We start from the raw sequence: 20,292 nt of genomic DNA on the forward strand, positions 1-20,292 counted from the left end.
GCTTGCGTTCCGCGAGATCGAGATGGACCCTGCTTTTTGCTCGCACGGCTGTCGACACTGTCGCTACAAAAGAAACCAAGAAAAAAAATGTTAAAAATTAAAAAAAAAACTCACACACAGAGAAAAAAACTCACAGAGATAGAAATTATTTTCTAAAGAATAAAAAAAAAATTGTGTAAAGTAAGAGAGAGGGAGAGAAAGAGATCGAGAGCAAATGAGAGAGAGAAAGAGAGCGAGAGAGCGTATGATAGAGTTAGAGAGAAGAAAAAAGAGATTTAACGAAAAAGAAGGGGCGAATTGCCGGTGACGAGCTTGCGCGAGAATCGCGCGAGGAACAAAAAGACAAAAAGTACCTATCGAACAAAGAAAAAAAAAGAAGAAGGCGTGAAAATGAAAACGAGAAACGAAAAAGCTAGATAAAGGCAATTCCCTTTTTTCTCCGGCGTATTACGCGCGACCTCGTGAATTTTTTCTATAAAGTGCGTGTGTTTTAAAACGAGAAAACGAGCGAGGCGAAACTCTAAAATAAATTTCACAGGGCAAAAAAAGAAGAAAGAAACGAAAGATAGAACGGAACACAAGATCACACATACACATACACACACCACACATACGTAAAAAAAAAACAGAAGATATTTAAAATGAAAAAAAAACGTCTGACGTACTGCGCGCCTGATTTTACCCGTTGCATAGCGTTACGAGAAATTCTCACCTATTTAGGTATTTGTAAGTACCGTTTAAGGGGGTGGGGGGGAGGCAGCCTGCAGATAATTATACGCCATTAGTTGCATTCGATCGATGATGTATTCAATTAGTTGGCAATTATCCGTGGCTAGCGATCTGTCTTTCTTTCGTCGGCTCGCGGTGACTGCGTTTGATCTCGAGAAACCGTGATGCACCACTTTTCTTCGTTCAGACATTAGGATTACTCTAGCGTAAATCGTTAGCGGATAGAAAGGCGCGCTTTTGAAGGCTCCAATTTACATTTCTCCCGAAGGCATCGAGGGTTCTTAATGATTCTACACTCAGAGTTAGACACGTGTATACAGACACACGCGCATACACACACACACACACACACACACACAGACATACACCTTACAAGTACATATACAGGCATACAGAATCGTCTAGTCATATTATACGTACGCAACCATACATGTATCGAGCTGTCCCCCGAAAGACTTTGATCATTTTAGACGTACGAGCTCTCTCTCTTGTTTCGAACAGTATTAATTAATTTCTTCTTAACTCGCTTCGTATAACTACTTTAAGGACGCGGATCGTCGTAGTCGGTAAACGATAGCTTAATTAACGATAAATACGCGGCTAATTTAACGAGACAAAGGCTGGTCGTTGCGTTTATTGTTTCTAGTTCTATTACGCGGAATACGCTCTAGCTTTGCACGCGGATACGATAGGTTACGGTACTTAGTATTTGATAGCGAGCAGGGTCCCTTTCCCGGTTCGAGCTTTCTCGAGATCAGATGCGAACGTGACACAGCGTTTAGAACGAATCGTATAAAACGCGCGTCGTCGAAGACATCGGAGCATCGCACAAGGTCTGTTCCTCTCGCGTTTGTAAATTTCAAGCGGAACGGCGCCGCCGTTGCGAGCGATCGTTTTCCCTGGATGAAAATGAAACGGAAAGGAGACGAACAGGGAGGAACGTGGAAGAACGCGGCGGCAGAGGAAGTAAGAAGAAAAGAGGAAGCCACGCGACTTATATTTAAACGTACTAGAATAACGCGTTGCATAGCGATTCGTTTCTTCTCGAAGTACATACGTATACATATACATATATAGGTTCTTTCCTTCGTAGTGCATACAATAATTAATTCTGGCGTATCCATTGCGTACTGTATAAATATATACATAGGCGTAATGTATTAATTGCGTAATTATCATCCGGATGGACGGCGATTATCGACGGTCTCCGCGCGCGGTGGAGCCGGTAAACGCGCGTTACAAAGTGATTCATAACACGTTATTTCTATAAGAGGAAAGACTCGGGGTACGTTAGGATGCTGTAAGATGTAAAACGATGGTGATTAAACGAAAACAAAGCGAAGAATAACACTGTATCTGTGCTGCCATTAGCGTTAAACAAAAGAAGAAAAAAAAAAGATGAAACAGGAGGGAAAAAAAAAACAAATTAAGAGTACAGACGAAGCCAAAGTATATAGTTAATGAAAAACACCCGGGTACATACATATTCACATACATACGTACATACATATACGACGACACTCAGGACACGTACACGTATGCACGCATACCACATTGCGAATCATGCGAGGAGATGAGACAGAGAACATATATGAATATAAATAAATGAATAAACATATGTTGTATACACACGCAGAGACAGACACACGGCTCATGTTCACGCATACGACACGTACACGTACACACACATACCCAACGATGTAATTAATAAGTACTTTACCCCCGAGAAGAAAATTCGTTTCGCGGTACGAGAATGATTTTAGGAGCCTTCGTGTTGAATAATTAGCAGTCTCATTCCATGTATCGTATAATCGAGAGATCGAGTGACCGTGATCAGTACGTATATAGCGATAAAGTCATTAAAATGCGACAAAAAAAAATGCGAACTGACGAATGAACCTGTTAAAAAAAAAAAAAAAAAACTGATGGTTCGTAGTGTGTACTGTATTCGAATGTGATCGATTTGTTACTTATGTCCCTGATTATTGTTACGTTGTGCTTCTTATTATTGCTGATGTATTATTATTATTATTATTATTATTATCATTATTATTGTCACGTTTATTACCGAGAAGAAGTATTATCGTCATTGCGAGTATTATTAGCTTTACCATTGCGAACATTATTATTGAATATTATTTATTACTATTGCTATTTATTATTATTATCATTACGCGAAGAGAATCAACCGCTCTTTTTTTTCCTAGTCGAATTTCTCTAGTCCCAATTAGAAGAGTACTGTCGATACTCAGTCTCCCCCGTCCCCGATATATTTGATTTTTTGTCAAATAATCCCCAAGAAAAAAAAAGAAAAAAAAAGTACGATGCCACGCGTTGCAGGACACATAGATCTTGCGTAATAGAGTGATGCATTACCTGTGCAACAAATGCAGTATACAACCCGTAAATATGAGGTCAATGTTGATTTGTTTAAATAAATGTAAGTTTGAAAATCCACGAGAGGTGTAATTCTTCCGATATGCATAGTTGACACCTTACAATCGTTGCAAAATGAATGTTATCGATCAATGGGGTACGCGATGGAATAGTGCATTTTCAGTCTGCAACTATGTACATGTTTGACAACGAGGTGCAATGAAATTTCAACTTTAATTTCAACCAGTCTGTAATTAATCCATAACATCGCTAGTGATATTAAAAAGATAAGCAGACTTCACCCAGATAACATAGCAAATCACGTAATACTTCAAAAAGCACGTGCAAAATGCTATTCTAGTGCTGTTCCAGTGCTGATATCGCCTGCCAAAGCCGTTCACTCATCAATTTTGTATATTTCAATAGGGGGATCTATATTTTAATAGTTTTGTTGTCATTTATTGTATATCCTAGTAGTTCTATTCGAATTTATTTGATATTTCCCGCATTAGAGATAAGAGAGAGAAAGATATATAAAAAAGCTATAAGAAAGAGTGAGATAGATGTTACCCACACTACTCGAGAACCCCTGGCGCCATCTCCGTAAAAAGTGCTCAAACTGGTCGCTCAGCATTATCAACAGCGAAGTGAACTACTGAAGAGCTAGCGCCATCTCTGAGGAAAGTACTGAAACTAATTACCGACTAGTTTCAGCGCTCCTCTAAGAGATGGCGCTAGTAGTTCTCAGTAGTTCACTTCGCTGTCGGTACCGCTGAGCGACCAGTTTGAGCACTTTTTACAGAGATGGCGCCAGGGGTTCGACAGAAGGGTCGACATCATCTGTCTCACTCTTTCCTATAGTTTTCTTATATATCTTTCTCTCTCTCTTACCCCTAATGCGGGAAATATAAAATAAATTACAATAGATTTAAACGATACAAGTGCAAAATGATACTTTGCGGTGACTTTATGCAATTCTATCGATATTTTCTTTCGATTTCAATCCAATCACGCGTATAATAATCAGTTATTAATGCATTTAACTGCACGCGCAGATTTCCTCCGACTTCCATGCCTCGCGAAACATTCGTACGTGAGGTTGAAGGTGCAAAAACGCGTAACGAACGTGTAAACAATAAAGTATGGCGACGTGTCAAAATGGCCGATCTGAATAAAGAACTAAACGAGTATCTGCTTAGCAATAAAAATGAGAAACAATATAAAATCACCGTACCGTCGGTGACAATATCGACAACGAACATTGGAAAATGGTTCGGTAGAAGTGACGAGGATAGAGAGGACACGGGATGGTTGCAAGGGACGCAAAAGGAGTGTTGTCCTAGTATGGTGCGTACACATCTTCAAACATAACCTAAAGTGCCAAATATTTTTAAAAAATTTCATTCCATTCTGACAGACACGAATACAAAGGCTTATAGCATTTGTCGCGTGCTTTTCGATGGGCGTACTTTGCTTTTGTCTGTCAGCGATTTATATTCCTGTCTTACTACTCAAAGCGAGAAAGTTTGCACTTCTCTACACCTTGGGAAGTGTTTTCTTCCTGTTAAGGTAAGACTCCCGATTACTGATATAATAATTACAAATGAGAACAGAGTTTAACATTAAGTTTATCTTTGTAGCTTCTGTTTTCTCTTGGGCCCATTAAATTATTTGAAATCTTTGTTCACGGCTGAGAGAAGGTGTTTCAGCATATCCTACTTTATAACTTTGATAGGAACACTCTACTGCGCCTTGCATTTGCAATCTACAGCGCTGACAGTACTTTGCGCTGTGTTACAGTTAATAGCTATGCTTTCGTTCTTGTTGAGTCATATACCAGGAGGAACAAAGGGTCTCATGTTTTTTACGAGAATGTTCAAGTCTTCTGTAAATTCTTCATTGCCTGTATGATATCATAGTTTCTTAGGTATTAAATACATACATATGAAATCAATATTGTATCTGTAATTTTAATATATCACAGAGCTCTATAACCAACATATAGAGTCTCTGTATGTAAATGAAAAATATGGTAAGAATGTTTTTGTATGAATTCATCACATGTGAAAGACTGAAATGCCTAGTACGTAATCAGGCTTCATTACATACATATATACTCATATTTTAAGGAGACTGAAATTACAGTAAAGACATTTCTGTTATAAGAAACAAAAAGATCAAAATTGCTATGCATAAGTTATATAAAAGATCAAATTTTTGTATATAATGTATTTATATGTATAAAGAAATACAATTTTGTTATTTGTGTATATTTATACATATGCTATGATTCTATAAGAATTATCTATTTAATGGAATAAAAACAGTATGTACATCGTCTATACTATAAAATAAATTTTCTGACCGCATTCACGAGCTATATATATATCGTCTTTGAACGTAGGTAATGTTATTTTTTCTTCTGCTTTGAAATTTTTGTAGCTTTTACACGATTTGCATTACCCTGTAAGCGTTTAACTTTTAATGGTAAATATTTAATACTTTCAGATGTATTATTTATTCTGGAATGATTTTTACGCCTATTAGGTCTTTCTAAATTTTTGTCCGTGTGTACATTCATATATCTGGTATGCCTTTCTATCTTTCCATCGAATTCGTTGGTATCATAATTACTTATAGAAATAAAACTATCTTGTTCAGGTTCCTCTTTAGAGGCTTCATTTGTTCCACTTTCTACTGGTTTAGGTGGAACAAATGCCCTTTCTTTACAAGAAGATCTATACATATACACATCCTTAGACAATACAAATTCGGCTGGCTCCGAAGAATCAGTCGAAGATTCATTCTCACTGCTCATCTCGGCTTCGTCATCCGTGCACGATATACCCTGCTCTGATGTTTCAATATCTTTGAACAATTGAAGTTTATTTAATGGTAGAGGTATGTCCTTAAAAGTTTCACATATTGTTTTATACAGTGGATAAAAATGGTGGTCTGGAGAATCCATCACAATATTCTAGGTAAAGAGAAATAAAAGTTACAAGAATAAAATAAAATCAGCACCTTCCTATTTACATGTTTCAATGTAATTTAAATAAACGTACCTTTAATCCACAGGCGGCGGATGCAAATCCTATGGTATTTAATGTTACAGTTTTCAGCTTTGGTAGTAATAATACTGGAACCTTTTTATTTTGAGCCATATGAAGAACATGTTTTACTAAAAGATGCGGTTCAACGTTTGAATCCATTAGAACACAACAAACACTATCCTTTTCCAGAGATCTTGTGATAGCATTAATTCCCAAGACAATAGAATTTCTAAAATATGTAAATGTTAGGGAAATGTATATACATGAAAGAGATATGCGACTTAATGAGAAATTACACTATCTCTGGGTTGGGAACATTTCCATTGTTTAGAAGTGCCTCCTTCTTAATCTTTGCACGTTCTTCCTTTTTCATATGTTTGAGCTGCGACCATGGAATCGAATGAGGTGGACGTTTTATAGCTGGCATTAATCTACAGGAATTAAATATAAAATAATATTCCTTATACATATATTTTTCATATATTCATCTTGGATTTTCATAAACTTACTTTTTTAAGACTTCTTCCAATTCTGTACATTTTTGTGCCTTAACAACTGGCCTAAAAGTTATATATAATTATTACGCGTGAAAATAGAAATTTGTGTAACATGGTATGATTAATATAACAGGATTAATTAGCATTCTATATATAAAGATGATCGTACCAATAATTATCTTGAGGTTGTGCTAAGACATTTCGTACTTTTTTGGCAGATGCTTTCTTCGCGGACAATGAATTTTTTAGTTGCTGTTTAGACAATACCGGCGTACTCATTGTAAACAAATTAATAATAAGACACTGATATAGGTTAAGTCTTACTGTGGACACACATGGCAATGCCATAGACCATAATACGTACGCGTATTATCTCTGGCGCCACGAGCACTGTTACTAAATACTGCGAAAAATTCAAATTGGTTCTGCTTTTAAATAACACCTCTTACAAAATCTCAGATAGATTGCAAAAATTTATTCCGTATCATCGTTCTATTTCAGACTGAATAAAATAAGAGAAATTAGAATTTCATATAAGAAACAGCGATCAGCCTAGAAGAAGTAACGCGCGAGAGCCTTCGACTCTAGGAGATCTCGAAATTGAAGTTTATTTCCCCTGAGAATTTGGAAGGAGATGCGCGAAAGCGGCGCGCGCTTATCATTGTAAACGGTACCCATCGGTTCCAGCGGCGCTTGCGGAGAAAGTTTGACGGCGTGAAAAAACGCAGTCGCTACGCCACTGGACCAAAGGGCAGGGGAATGGATAATGTGCAGAATACGCTTTCGAAAGGGAGCAGGACCGCAGCAGTGCACGCAGCAAGCCAAGATTGTCAAGATGGATGCTCGGTGCCGTCGGTGCGAAGTATGGATTTTGCCGCGTGATTCGTAAACGGGGGCCGTGGTTGTTGTTCAGTGAGAAAAAGATTGTGCGCCGGGAGGTATCGCCGTCGACGGTGTTCCAAGGTGTTCCATGGTGTGTCGGTATGCAGCGTTAAGTAAACGGTGTGCTTTCGCGTAGTGATGAGAAAAACACCTAAAACCAGTGCGGTAGTAGCGGCCTTCTACAATGGTGGATAACAATTGTATTATCGAGGGAAACGTCAAATTTCGCGATGGCAAAAAGGTAAGTGAATTCCTTCCCGGCCACTTTTCCTACTCCCAGTATACAATGGAGGTGTCCAATTAACGGAGACGGGGTAATTGCTTTAATTCATTATTCGCTAAAATAATATGGCCTAATTTATCTCGCGAATCCCCGTAATGGTAAAACATTACACGGCGCTGGTACGTGTCCTCGCGAATTGAAACCCGTTCCCGATGGATCGCAATTCAATCGAAACTCGTGCTCGTGCTTAATTATCCGAGAGCCACTCGAGCACGGCACTGTTTCCATACAAAAAGAATTACATAATGACGTAAGGATCTTGCGCTAACGCGCTTGTCAAACACTTATACGTTGCACGTAAAGTGCGTGCGCTTGTGTGCGTGTGAGTGTACACAAGCGTTTATTCAATCAATGAAAAATATCAAAATCGAAATTGGGCCAATGCGCGAATGAATTTCGGTATTTTTTTTCTTTTTTTTCAATCTAGTCCCCTTTGCATCGACGATCGTAACATTTCAACGGAATTAAACGTGGAATTAATATCGCCGTAGAAAAAAAAAAAAATTGCAAATGCGGTACTTCTGCGTAAATGTTTAAATCGTGCTCGAACTTTTATCTCGAAGTAATTTAAAACAAGCACGTTAGCATTTTGCGATTTTATGCGTTCAATTAATAATTTTAACGTCTACTGAAACATTCATTGCTACCGTGCTGCAGGAATAATTGGAAGCTTGAATATTTCAATGAATCTGCCCCGGTATCAAATATTTATTTCCTACGGCCCATTTAAATTTCAATACAATGCTTCAGTATTCATTTGTCACCGGCAAGGAGTCGAATTAAGGTGTCCTGATCTGATTTCAATGCGCATTACAACTATTTAAGTAGTCCGTTGAAAGGCCAAGGAAGTATTTTAATGTGAAAGAAACGAAGAGTCATAAAGCCGTAAAAAGCTCGCTCGTTTTCTTTTATTTACATTGGGGCACCCGAAGAAGTCATTGAAATGAGAAAGGGGTAGGAGACTCTTTTATTTTTATCACAAGGGGTGTGCAGAGGGGTTCAAATGGATTCGAGCAAATGTGTACTACATATGTATATTACATTCCTGCATAATAAGCTTATGTAAACATGCACGATATTACGTGGACCAAAACCTGTTGTGTAGTGCCTATTTCTCGTAACCAGTCACGATTGGTAAATAGCTCACCGGCACTATATGAATTTAATAGAGCAACCGAGCTTATAACGCGTGTAACCTTTTAAAGTGTCTCTGTATTCATGCGAAATGACTTGTTTCCTTTCCAGTGGAAATCAAGATGGTGCGTTATGAGGAAGTTATCACCAGTCGCAGGTATATATCAAATTCTATCCTATACGCGTTTCTAATACGTACAAATTCCACTCTTATTTCCGAACGTAATGGCACGTTTGATAAAGATCGCTTCGTCTGTTATGTCACTACACCGCGAACACAACAAGTGTAATCAACTAGATAGCAGATAGCACACGGGAAGCGTATATCTCGCGTATCGCTGTTTCCCGGTCTCATTTCAAAGATATAAAGGCGCTCGTTGTGTACTTTAAACATCTGTGCGTACCGCGACAATGAATCATTCCGTTTGTACCTTAAAAAATGAGCCCCCTTAATCTTATCGGCGGCTGATAAAGTAGGTGCACGTTACGGGTCGTGTTACACGTGCAATGCCAAGTGGAGAGCAGATGTTGCGAACTGGCCCGAAAAAAACGCAATGGCAATTCTATTTATTTCCTACCGCATTCCTAATCCTATCTCCCGAAAGAATTTCCTTGCTTGTTATCAGCATAAAGAGGTCTCACCCTCTGACCCTGTCCCAGGACGGCAGCTGGCACATCTGTTACAGATTGACTGGCTGGAGAAACAAAAAATTTCCAAGAAGAGCTTTGCTCCTGGCAATAACCATTAATACCTGGCCCTCGTAACACGAGGATATTTTAAAACTTAGGGACACACCGGAGGCTCGTAAATTTCCTTCGAGGAGAATTAGTTAAGAGTACATGCATAGAAGGGACTAAATGGACTTAGTGCGTTTCCTATGTCTGTACGACTGTATTAATAGCGTGTCCCGCCAGTCACTTTGTATTTGAAATATGGTTGGCACATTTCGTTAACGCGTCACGTTCGACGATTTAAAGAACGCTAACCTAGCCCAACCATTTTATTTATTACCGTGTGTACACGCGCGTGGTGTCGGCTTCGAAACGGGCAGGGGATCGTTCAGAAGACGTTTTACGGTAATTTGCAGATTGTCTTCATTTGCAACTTTACGGAGATAGCAAGGATCGATACAAGCAAGGTCAAACGAAAGCCTCGTTAAGCTTGCAACATTTCCTTGGCGTGGAGAGCGGTTTCACTCTCGATAAGGAATCGAACACGATAGCTATTATATGTCAAGATGTAACGGTCGTCTTGGCTTTCGACACCAGAGAACGATTGATACAATGGCAAGTGAAGATCTCCAACAACTTGGGCGAAGGTATGCAGCCACCCCTCGTTAACGCTCGGAATACCAAATCCGTTAAAATGATGAATATCGCATTCCATCTCCTTTTTCTCTCCACTCTATTTTTTTTCAATAGCTGAAAACATGAAGAAGCCTTTCACGAAATTTATATTCACTCTAATGAAGAATCCATTGCTCTCGCGGCACGCTAATTACGATCATCTGTGGCCGTGTTGGCATATTGACCTCAATTAAGATAGGAAAATGATACACGTGTCGATTTATTACTCGCGCATCGCTCTAATTAAGATCGTCTGTGCGACCGCGGCACATATACACGGATATCCGCGGATTTGGTATTTCAAATGTGAAAAAAAAAGAAATGAAAATGACGAAAGAAAGAATAATAGGGTTAAAAGATCCGTATCTAATACGCGTGAAATTTCGCTGGTGTACAGATCAACAGTTCCTGATACTGATCTCCTCGGTCCCATCGAAGGCGAAGCTGACGAACGGGCCGGCCCACTTGCACATCCAGGATCGTCGATTCTGCATCACCGTCGGCATCCCGCCGAGATTAGTCGGTATCTGGGAGATCGGGCACCTCCGACGCTACGGCGTGGTGGAGGGACGATTCTGTTTCGAGGGTGGCTCGAGATGCGGCCGCGGGGAGGGTCTTCACGTGTTGATAACGGATCAAGGGGAGGATATCGTGAAGATGCTGCAATTAGCGGCGGAAGGAAAACTGACGAAGAAACGGCCGGTGAGCAGAGAGCAGATTACGCAGGACAGCCCGCGGCGTCAGTTCTCGCGGTCCGAGACGAGGGCCAGCGATTTCTTCCCCTCGGCTGTTTACTCGTCCGGGTATGAAGAACAGTGCGACAGCTGCAAGAACGAGAGCTCGCCCTATTGGTCGTCCGCCGAGAGCAGGCAACAAACTGAACTCGACAGGGATTACAGTAGCAGGGACACCATCTCCGTTTCGGAGTTGACTGACCAACCGGGGGAATGGCGCAGCTGTTCCCTCACTCGTCAAGGGACGTCTGCTCTCGAGCGATGCGCTAGCTGCATCAGCAAGCTGGGGACCGTGTCCAAGTCCTCGACGCTAGTCACCACGACCGGCGCCAGCAGTATAAGCAGCCCGGCAGGAACGATGAACAACATCGGCTGTCATTTGCAGCCGCGCACGCTAGATCGGCTATCGTTGTCCTCGTACAGCAGCAGCAGCCACGACAGCGACTATTCCAGTTCTCAGCAAACGGATTGCCATTGTTCGCAGAATTCGAAGAACTCGCAGCAGCAGCAGCAGCAGCAGCAGCAGCAACAACAACAGCAAGCGAGCGTGCAACGCGTGTCGCCTAGTCCCAGTACACTGCCACCGCGACCACCGAAACCGTCCCAAAACACCGCCACGAAGAAGGTTAAGAAACCGCCTATGCCACTGCCAAACGAACAAGTATGCGTGCACTCGCGCAAGCAGCTGGTCGTGCGGAACGCGACCACTGCGGCCGGTCCTTACGAGAATTACGACGTGCCCAAGACGATCTTGGGCCATCACATGCTGTTGGAACAGAGTTCCCAACCGGATCAGTATTACGACACGCCCAGGAAGATCAAAGAATGCCTGGCACTGCCAAAAACTACTTATCCCAATTACGATACGCCGCAGACGCCTCAGGCGGTGGTGTTGCAGCAATGTGGCTGCCCGGCCAAGCTCACCGTTCAGTCGCCAAGATCCTCCGCGTGTCCCTGCCAGAACGTGATGAGCTGGGCCGGATTTGTGTTGCCGTATTGCAGACGAGGAGCTGGGATCGAGCCGACAGGCGTCGCCGTGCATCCCGTAAAACTCTCCGGGGAAGGGAAGATGCCTGTGGTGAACGCCAGCGGGGAGATCGCGATCTACGCAACAGCGAAACGGCCCAACAAATCGGAGAAGACTCTCGTCGAAGATAAAACCAGGGATAACTGCGACTGCCCGGAGAACGCGAGCAACAATTACGAGAACGTCGAGCCTGTAATCGATACGCAGCCAGAGTCGAAGCAAACGAACTACGCGAACATAGACTTCACTCAGTCCCTCGAGCACTACGAGAACAGCAAGGATTTGCTCGCGAAGATCGGGATATCACAGGAGGAGATAGAGAAGTTCTCCGACCAGATCAAGGATGATACGGTTGAACCGCTTGTAGAAGATTCGTCCAAGATATGCCAGAAGTGCGGTCACGTTAAGGACCGCGAGAATGATTACTTGGTCATGGACCTGGAGAAGCAAACGCCGAAGAAACCGTTCTCCGGTTATCTACCGATGCAGCCAGCGCACAACGCTTGCTCCAAGGAGATCCTGTCGAGAATCTGCAGCGGTATAAAGAGCTCGAGCAACCCTGCACTGTCTGGTTCCGTGTCGTTATCGGAGAGTGGCAAGAAAAGGTCTGACTCTGAGTTTCGCGTTCCAGGCTCGGCGATGCTGTCCAGTCCGTACCTTAGGCGCCGTTACCTGGATGGAAACAGCGGAGCAGAGTCGAACGGGAACATTAGCATGCTGTTGAGAAAACGATCCTACTCCGCGGAGTCCGCTCACTACCTAGACGACGAGAATCACACGTTTCCGTCGACCTTGACCATCCACAAGTGCTCCAGCGAAGCGGACAAAGCCTCTCTGGTCAGAGGCGAGACCCACTCCGCGTGCGTTAATTCAGAGATAAAAATGAATCAGGACAGCGAGCCAATAACCTCGCCGCAGCCGTCGTTCATTAAAATCCGACGCTCCTCTTCCGTTCCATCCAAGGCTGGTCACAACAGAGACTCCTCTAGTAGCAACGACTCGGGAGTCTCTACCGGGTCTCTCAGTCACAGAACGGCAGAATTCGTAGAGTTCGAGCTATCTCTGGCTCCGTCGACGTCGACCAGGAAGCAGAACGTATTGTCCGTGTACAGAAAGAGTCCACCGCCCACTTGTTACCACAGCAGTCTACCAAGGAAGTCCAAGTCCAGCGATCCGCTACGGGAGTTGTCCTTCCAGTTTCAAAAGATCAAGATTCCGACGAAATCTTCATCGGCGGAAGCCGACATCCCGACTTGTCTGCCAAAGACCACAAAAGGGTTCAACAGTCCGGGAGAAGTGTCCAGCGCTCCTTATATTGACTCGCGGAGCACCAGCAGTGGTACATCGGATATGTCCGATTATATCGAGACGTTGTCGTTGTCGTCTCATTCGTCCTCGGATACGCCAGACAGTCTGAGGTAAAAGCACTTGCTCTGTTTGGCGAGGAAATATTGACAAAGCGTGGCAGAAGCCATTAGTGGAGGATGAAATGATCTCTGTGTTACCAATGCTGAGTTTGTCAATTTTTCTTGAAGTCACAGAAGCAAGTTTCATATGTTTTTAGATAATATTAACTAGCATTCGAATCTGAAATATAATTCTTCAAACAATATTGCCACTAATTACGATGTTTGAGAGAAAAAGGTACGCGTGAGTACCAAGCTTAATGTCGAGTAAGATAGACCGTTTCGTCCCTCCTTAAGAAGAAGAGGAATGCTTAATCTTTCGCTCTGGCTTTTCAGACTTGGTGGCAGAGCAGTGGCAACGACTCTCCGTCCCCGTAGCGGGAAAGAGTATTACAAGATTGACAGAAGTATTCTTGTTGAGCAAGGAAGAACGTTGACGACACCATCCGCCAATTACGCAAATATTACACCGGTGCTTGAGAAAAGCGAGTCCCCTTCGCCTGGATACATGAGCAGCTCTCCCTTTGAACAGCCGCAACCTACTCGCGAACACTTTTTGTTTCCCGATGTAAGTAGCACAGCATTTCATTGCACTGCGATTATATACTGCGAACGGTAATGTTGGAACGATAGAAAGTTTCGCATGAACGAGGTGTGCTCGAGCGCGCGAGATAGACGCGCGAATGTTGCAGTATTGATAGAAAGTGTGAAAGAAGAGTGTTCGGGCCGAGTGTGTGCGAGTCTGAAGGGTGCATGGCCACCCAAGAGCTTGAGAACCGTTCTAGGAATCTCTGAATTGAGTGAGTGGATGAGAGAGAGAAAGAGAAGTGGAAGGAAGAGAATATACGAGTATTTGGATATACGTGTAGAGACGTCGGTGTAGAATTAAGAGATTTGTGGGGCAACTGAGGATAAAAAGAAGCGTATAGTATATATTCTTTGTATGCAGACAGTTTTATCTATGGAGTGAGGACTATGAGAATACATAGTAGTGTGCAAATTAGGGGCGCGGCTAATGCCAGAAAAATAGGTCTTTGAGTCGATTAAAAAACTGTTGCGCGCCTGTGCAGACACGCAGAGGCTCAGAAATAAAGTACAAAATTGCCTTAAGATAACCTACGCGCAGAATAAAGTCTGTTAGCGACCCAACCTCGTTCTAATAATATGTCGTTAATGTTTTACTCTCTCTCTTTTGCAGGAAGCTTGAACGCAGTAACATCGTTTGGGAAAAGAGCGGAAAACTTGAAGTTCCTAGGAATTCCAAACAAAATCAGTAAGAGTATTCATGGTAGAAATTATTAATCGGGGCATCGTGACTGTTTACACTATACGCGGGTATCTAGTAATACGTATAATTAACCATCGATAGTTTCCGAAGCAGCGCGCAAGCCTTGGGAAATAATGCATTCCGTCGAACCGGGAGGGAGAGGGTGTCATCTTCAACGGTCAGAATCCATAGAAACGTATCTATCTAAGATAGGGATTATCTTTCTACTTTCCTTTATGCCTTTTTTTACGATAAACGTCTTCTTACGGAACGAACCCGCACAATCAAAAGTAACCTACCGATCTCTGAGGGGGTGTTCTCGCGAGCGAACGCTAGGTTCTAGCGTATAGTTGAAATGAAGTCAATATATGATTGAAACACTTCCTACAACGACTCAAAACAATTTCTAAAATATGCTCAATAAGAAACGTGTAATAGTTTGTATAGTAAGAAATCCTGCCCTAGGGTAAAAAGAAGTGTGTGCATCGTATACTTTGTATGAGTATATATCGTTTTTTGGATATGTTTTATTTTATATGAGTATACTTCTATATAGGGTTATTGTACAGCGGGTTGAACCGGAGGAATGCAATTAAACGGACTCTGTGTTTCTACTGGTTAACGCGGCACCATCGACTTACATTCTATAAATATATACAACCAAAAAAAAAAGAAAAGAATAAAAGAGAAGGAACAAATAGAAAGAGAAAGAAAGAGAGAGGGAGAAAAGAAAGAGGACAAACGAAACGATGAAAGAAAGAAAGAAAAGAGAATGCAATGAAAGTAGTCAGTTGCATAGCGTTCACAGGGTTTTCAAATCTTTACTAGTTATTTTCTAATGGCTAAGATGACATTTATATAGCCGTGTCAAATGGTCTTCTTTTTAATGAGATTTATATGTACGATGGATATTGTAGAGTCTCTGGGCAATCAAAGATGGCACTATGTATAGATTATATAAACGAGAATAACTTTAAATAACTTCTAAGAATACTACAAAGCTCGAGTTTATTTTTATTGAATTTTTAATGGTCCATGGGCAGAGTTTTTATCGGTGATCTTTCTTGTCGTAACGCGTTCACATATTTCGCACGTGTTCGTACTACGTTCGATTCGTATGATTTTCCTACTAGATTTATGTAATTAGGTCTACGCAACGAATTAGTTATTAGTCATGTATAATTGCAATATTATTTTTCCATTTTCCTCTTCTTTTTTTTTTTAATGTAACCGTAGAGAATGTACTTAAGATATTTTCTATTCCTACTTAAGATACATGTATATCTATGTCGTTTCGTACGCGCGGAGAACGTCTATATGTCTATGGAATTCTTTACCAAAAAAGAAAGGTAACGAAGAAAAGAGAGAGAAAAAAAAAGAAAAGAAAAAGAGGAAAAAGAAACGAAGAATATTTATTTTTACTTCGGCGGTGCAGGATCTTTTTGATAATAAAACTATTTATAACGTAGACGGTTAAGCGTGGGAGCCATTTGGTACGACGTATCGAAGGGAAATCGAACGACGGTTAGGCCTATACTTTGCGTCTGCATGGCTTCGAACTTTCTTTGATCGTCGTTAACTAAAGAAGGGGGAAATGCAAGAATATGGACGCGCGAGTCTTCGAACCGTTTCAAATCTCTCTTCTCTTGCTCGCGCCCCGTACGAACGACCGTCGAGTACTCGCGAGCTGAATCTTGCACCGAGGTTGAGCCAATTTTGGAATCGCGCTGGTCGATACGATATTTATGCAATGTGCAGTGATACTGAACGCAATAATAGCAATGCTAGGAGTTATACGCCGGTTGAGAATGGCGAAAGAATGAAGCGAGATAAAGAGAGACGAAAAAGTAATCAATATCGAATGTTTTCGCGATTCAGATATATTAAAAAAGCGGATTAGTCTCTGTTTTCATGTACATGTTACGCTCCACGGAGTGGATAATCAAATCAGTATTCAGAATCAAAAAGATCAACGGTAACGGGAAGCCGTTTACCGTGCGTATCGGAGGTTCATCGAACAATGTAAAGTTAACCGGGGATCGCGATTCGCACAGACAATACAATTGTGTATATTTACCCCAACGCGCGAGGAATTGTTTCCGTCGTACCGCAGAAACAGACATTTTTAATGTACAATAGTCGAGCGCTCTTCTACGCTACGTCCGTCGTTTCATCGAGCCCCGGTCTATATACGTTAGTCTCATCGACATTTTCTTCGCTCCATCCTCTCCCCGTTTTTTTCAAGTATCGAAACAATCGCTGGTAGCAACGCCGCGCTTATTCTTTTTTACCAGTTCGCGGTTCTTTTAGGGATGCAGTACAGCGAACGGGTCTGGATTATTCGCGTACCAGAGGGTTTTTCTGTACTGAGAATGGATTACACGTGTACTTACAGTTGACTCTATAACGAATTGTAAAAGTATTAAAGTAGTATTAATCACAAGACTGAACCAGAGGAATGGGATAATAGTTGCTGTGTGGTTAAATCGTAGGAGATACATCTAAAGAAGCTAGATTTATATATCATTTTTTTCCATCAAGCGCCGGCTATTTTCCCAGGCGCCAATCTCTGATCGTATACCCCATTTTTGTACGGGTGGAGGACCAACTCCTCCCATTTATTTTCTACTCTGCATTCCGTGCGTGGAACACGCGTGCCCCGTGTCTTCTATAATATCGTTGCATTAAGGCGAGGCGTTAGGAAAGCATGAGAACGATGGAAAGAGGGCAAAACGTAACGTACTTATCTCCGGTTGGTGAATTTACGAGGTACCAGACCGATCTGTCCAAACTCTCCGAATTTCATATGCTTAATTGTATTACTGTGAGGAAGGCTCGTATTCTCCATACGAGTGATTTATAAGACACTTGTCACGAGGATGTGTACTTAAAAGAAACGATCGAAGCGGCACGCGGATTTATTGTATCGAGAAACAGGAATTATCCGAGCGCAGCGTTAAACGATCGAACTTTATATTATATTTCTCTCGCGTGGATCGTCGAGTCCCAACGGGAAGTTATTAGATCGTAACTGTCGTCGAAAAAAAAGGTATAATCTTTAAGATAAAAAAAAGCCGACATTGTACCCCATAATTTTCAAGTAAACATTATAACGTAAGATTAAGGAGAATAATAATAGCGATGAAGACGCGTGAAGCGCGTCCACGGATTTTTCGCGCAACTCTGTTACATACACGTCGCACCGTGTGATTCCCAGTCAAAAGAAGACCATGTCTTCGAGAGTGATCTCACGTTGATCGACTCTAGCGACTGATGATCGCACAGTGGCTGGGAATCGGTTCTATAAACACATGCTAGTCAAGGTTAAGTACTACCGTAGCGATAATATATTTTTACTGTAAAAGGGACTATCGCGGATAGGTTGAAAGCTGCGCACGCGTTTCGCTCTACGGAAGGAGATAATTATTTAAAGCGGCACGTTTTCGTCTCCTCTTTATGATTCCGCGTTCAAAGAGCGTTGATTTGTAACGTACACGGCGAACAAAATTACAGCGTCGAGAAATAGAGGAGCGAATGTAAGTCGAATAAGTCTTCGAATTCTTAATGGTAACCGACAGCTTCTAGTCAACTCAGAAACGATCTCGAAAATACAATGAAGGCAGAGAAACGAATTAATTTGGCACTTTCGTACGTTACAATCCAATGGATCTCTAATATACGCCCTACAAAAATCATAGTCCCTCCAAGCACTCGAACTTGAGCTTGAACGAAGCCACGGAATTGCCGGAAGTCGGAGTGGCGCGTGCCAGCCTTTCGAACCTCGAAAACAACCATATCTAAGAATTTACTAACGATATATTGATCACGAATAGCGAGTAACTTTCTCGAGGGTATTGTATACATATGTATGTATACAATATGCTCTGTTTATAATTTCTGTACATATAATTGGTGTGTGGCATTAGCGTAACCGAGGTTTCTTTATTTTGTGATCCGAGAGACTCGCCGTTAGATAAGATACGCGACGACTTTTACTTGTATATAGACACATTAAGAGAAAGGGGAGAGAAAAATCAACAGCTACAAGTTGAGAGAAACGAGAGAGCTCCGGTACGATGAAATGCGCTCGAATCGTCTTCAGAAGAGCTATTATCGCGTTTCGATTGATTTCGCTCGGCCGTTACAATGTCTCGTACGTGTAATGGTGCTTTCAACGGCACGATAACCGTTTCACCAGTGACAATGCGAGAAGGAGAGAGAGAAAGAGGGCGAAAAAGGGAAACGTAGTGTTTAAGCCGCGGAAGAACCGCGAGCGATTCGTATTGTCGTCGTCAGGGATTATGTACGCGATACGAGCAATCTGAAACGCTTCACCGCAGGCACACATTTATACACACACACATACACACGTACATATTGTAGCATACGAACGTCGGAGACGTAACCAAAAAAAAAAAAAGGAAAAGGAAGAGCGAGAAGAGAGATAGACTGGCGAAATTTGTTCTCTCCGCGCGAACTTAAGTCCCGTTTCTGTACCTCTGCATGTGTATATTGGAGAGGAGAGGAGAAACTGTCGCGAATCGTTTGCACATACATACCCGCATGTATACACACACAAAAGCGATCCGTTCCTCGTGGGCGTCGATGCTAGCCAGCTCGGCGAGAGTGCTCTCGATTGCGCGCGATCGTAGCAATTACGGGTAAAAATGGTGGGAAGCGCAATCGAGAGGGACGCTCTTTAACTCTTGAATGCGTATCGTTCCTTTTCCTCGCAGTATCGCCAAGCCGCCAATCCTTTGGATAAAGGGGCGAACGTTTTAGTTTGACGAACTGCTAATAGCTCGGTTCTATTACTGGTATACCTTTCGTGAGAGACGCTTCGTCCGAGGTTCCCGAATGATTGGCTGGCTTCATTATTTTTACTACTGTAATAGCAGAACTTAGCAAATTTTACATTTAATCGATTACTTCGTAGATACCTCGTTTCATTTCTTTCTACGTGTTCAATCGTTGAACTCTACATATACATGCTAAAAGTATATTGCTCGAAACGACTGAAAACTCAACTATTACCTTATTAGTTACGGTTTCCAGTAAAATAATTTAAACCCTATCGTATGTACAGCCATGCATAACTGTACTGTAACAATGTACACTTAAAGTTTAATCTAACCGTGGTACTTTCTCAATCGTTTCGAGCAGCGTGCTTTACACGCGCTGCAAGACTCTGGATACCAAGAGGGAAAAGGAAGAGACGCTAAAATGGAAGGCATCACACTTCGTCGAGTCTCGATAGCATCGAACCGCGAAGTCTACTGTACATATTTCTCCCTGTAGACAGTCTGTTAAGTCGATGATCGTGTACGAATGAACGAGTCATTCCAAGCGAGCTGGTTCCGCGTCCGTTTTCCGCGCGCGATGAACACCGTGCCATCTTTATTCCACTGTTACTTCTCCGACAAATTCCAACAAATTTGGCGCGCATCCTGCGATAATTGTGTACGTACTTAACTTGGGCATAGACGAGTACTATAGGAAGAAAAGAAAAAGAAGATATTGGCATCCGTTTTCTTTGACAATCCGTTCTCGATAAACA

At 42.0% G+C, this 20,292-nt stretch overlaps 3 protein-coding genes across 4 annotated transcripts; 2 read left to right on the plus strand and 1 right to left on the minus strand.

Moving 5' to 3' along the window:
- Positions 1–4,197: 4,197 nt before the first annotated feature.
- Positions 4,198–5,061, plus strand: LOC143425893 (uncharacterized). The gene is made up of 3 exons (XM_076898948.1): positions 4,198–4,452; positions 4,523–4,674; positions 4,746–5,061. The coding sequence occupies exons 1-3, from the start codon at positions 4,264–4,266 to the stop codon at positions 5,014–5,016; spliced, it is 612 nt and encodes a 203-aa protein (XP_076755063.1). The 5' UTR covers positions 4,198–4,263; the 3' UTR covers positions 5,017–5,061.
- Positions 5,062–5,491: 430 nt separating this feature from the next.
- Positions 5,492–6,998, minus strand: LOC143425896 (uncharacterized). Its single transcript, XM_076898954.1, has 5 exons — positions 6,825–6,998; positions 6,668–6,718; positions 6,455–6,589; positions 6,171–6,387; positions 5,492–6,082 (listed from the first exon to the last, which is right to left on the minus strand). Exons 1-5 carry the CDS (start codon positions 6,932–6,934, stop codon positions 5,516–5,518), a joined length of 1,080 nt encoding a protein of 359 aa, XP_076755069.1. The 5' UTR covers positions 6,935–6,998; the 3' UTR covers positions 5,492–5,515.
- A 280-nt stretch (positions 6,999–7,278) lies between these two features.
- Positions 7,279–15,451, plus strand: LOC143425805 (uncharacterized). Of its 2 annotated transcripts, XR_013102078.1 has the most exons (7): positions 7,279–7,778; positions 9,066–9,111; positions 10,043–10,273; positions 10,699–13,480; positions 13,805–14,036; positions 14,667–14,741; positions 15,292–15,451. XR_013102078.1 is itself a non-coding variant. In XM_076898829.1 (6 exons), exons 1-6 carry the CDS (start codon positions 7,722–7,724, stop codon positions 14,673–14,675), a joined length of 3,357 nt encoding a protein of 1,118 aa, XP_076754944.1. In that variant the 5' UTR covers positions 7,279–7,721; the 3' UTR covers positions 14,676–15,451. The 2 variants fall into 2 exon arrangements, 1 of the variants encoding a protein (XP_076754944.1); XM_076898829.1 differs by having other exon boundaries at positions 14,667–15,451.
- Positions 15,452–20,292: the final 4,841 nt, after the last annotated feature.

This window comes from Xylocopa sonorina, chromosome 8 (genome assembly GCF_050948175.1).
Source record: "Xylocopa sonorina isolate GNS202 chromosome 8, iyXylSono1_principal, whole genome shotgun sequence".
Taxonomy (NCBI): Eukaryota; Metazoa; Arthropoda; class Insecta; order Hymenoptera; family Apidae; genus Xylocopa; species Xylocopa sonorina.

What these genes read in the sequence shown, in the direction of transcription:
- LOC143425805 (XM_076898829.1), top strand. Translation starts at nt 7,722, where the DNA reads ATGGTGGATAACAATTGTATTATCGAGGGAAACGTCAAATTTCGCGAT. An exon ending in AATTTCGCGATGGCAAAAAG is followed by an intron (nt 7,779 to 9,065) that starts GTAAGTGAATTC and finishes TTTCCTTTCCAG; the next exon opens with TGGAAATCAAGATGGTGCGT. An exon ending in GATACGCCAGACAGTCTGAG is followed by an intron (nt 13,481 to 13,804) that starts GTAAAAGCACTT and finishes CTGGCTTTTCAG; the next exon opens with ACTTGGTGGCAGAGCAGTGG.
- LOC143425896 (XM_076898954.1), bottom strand. Translation starts at nt 6,934, where the DNA reads ATGAGTACGCCGGTATTGTCTAAACAGCAACTAAAAAATTCATTGTCC. An exon ending in TTGGAAGAAGTCTTAAAAAA is followed by an intron (nt 6,590 to 6,667) that starts GTAAGTTTATGA and finishes TAATTCCTGTAG; the next exon opens with ATTAATGCCAGCTATAAAAC. An exon ending in GTTCCCAACCCAGAGATAGT is followed by an intron (nt 6,388 to 6,454) that starts GTAATTTCTCAT and finishes TACATATTTTAG; the next exon opens with AAATTCTATTGTCTTGGGAA.
- LOC143425893 (XM_076898948.1), top strand. Translation starts at nt 4,264, where the DNA reads ATGGCCGATCTGAATAAAGAACTAAACGAGTATCTGCTTAGCAATAAA. An exon ending in AGGAGTGTTGTCCTAGTATG is followed by an intron (nt 4,453 to 4,522) that starts GTGCGTACACAT and finishes CCATTCTGACAG; the next exon opens with ACACGAATACAAAGGCTTAT. An exon ending in AGTGTTTTCTTCCTGTTAAG is followed by an intron (nt 4,675 to 4,745) that starts GTAAGACTCCCG and finishes TTATCTTTGTAG; the next exon opens with CTTCTGTTTTCTCTTGGGCC.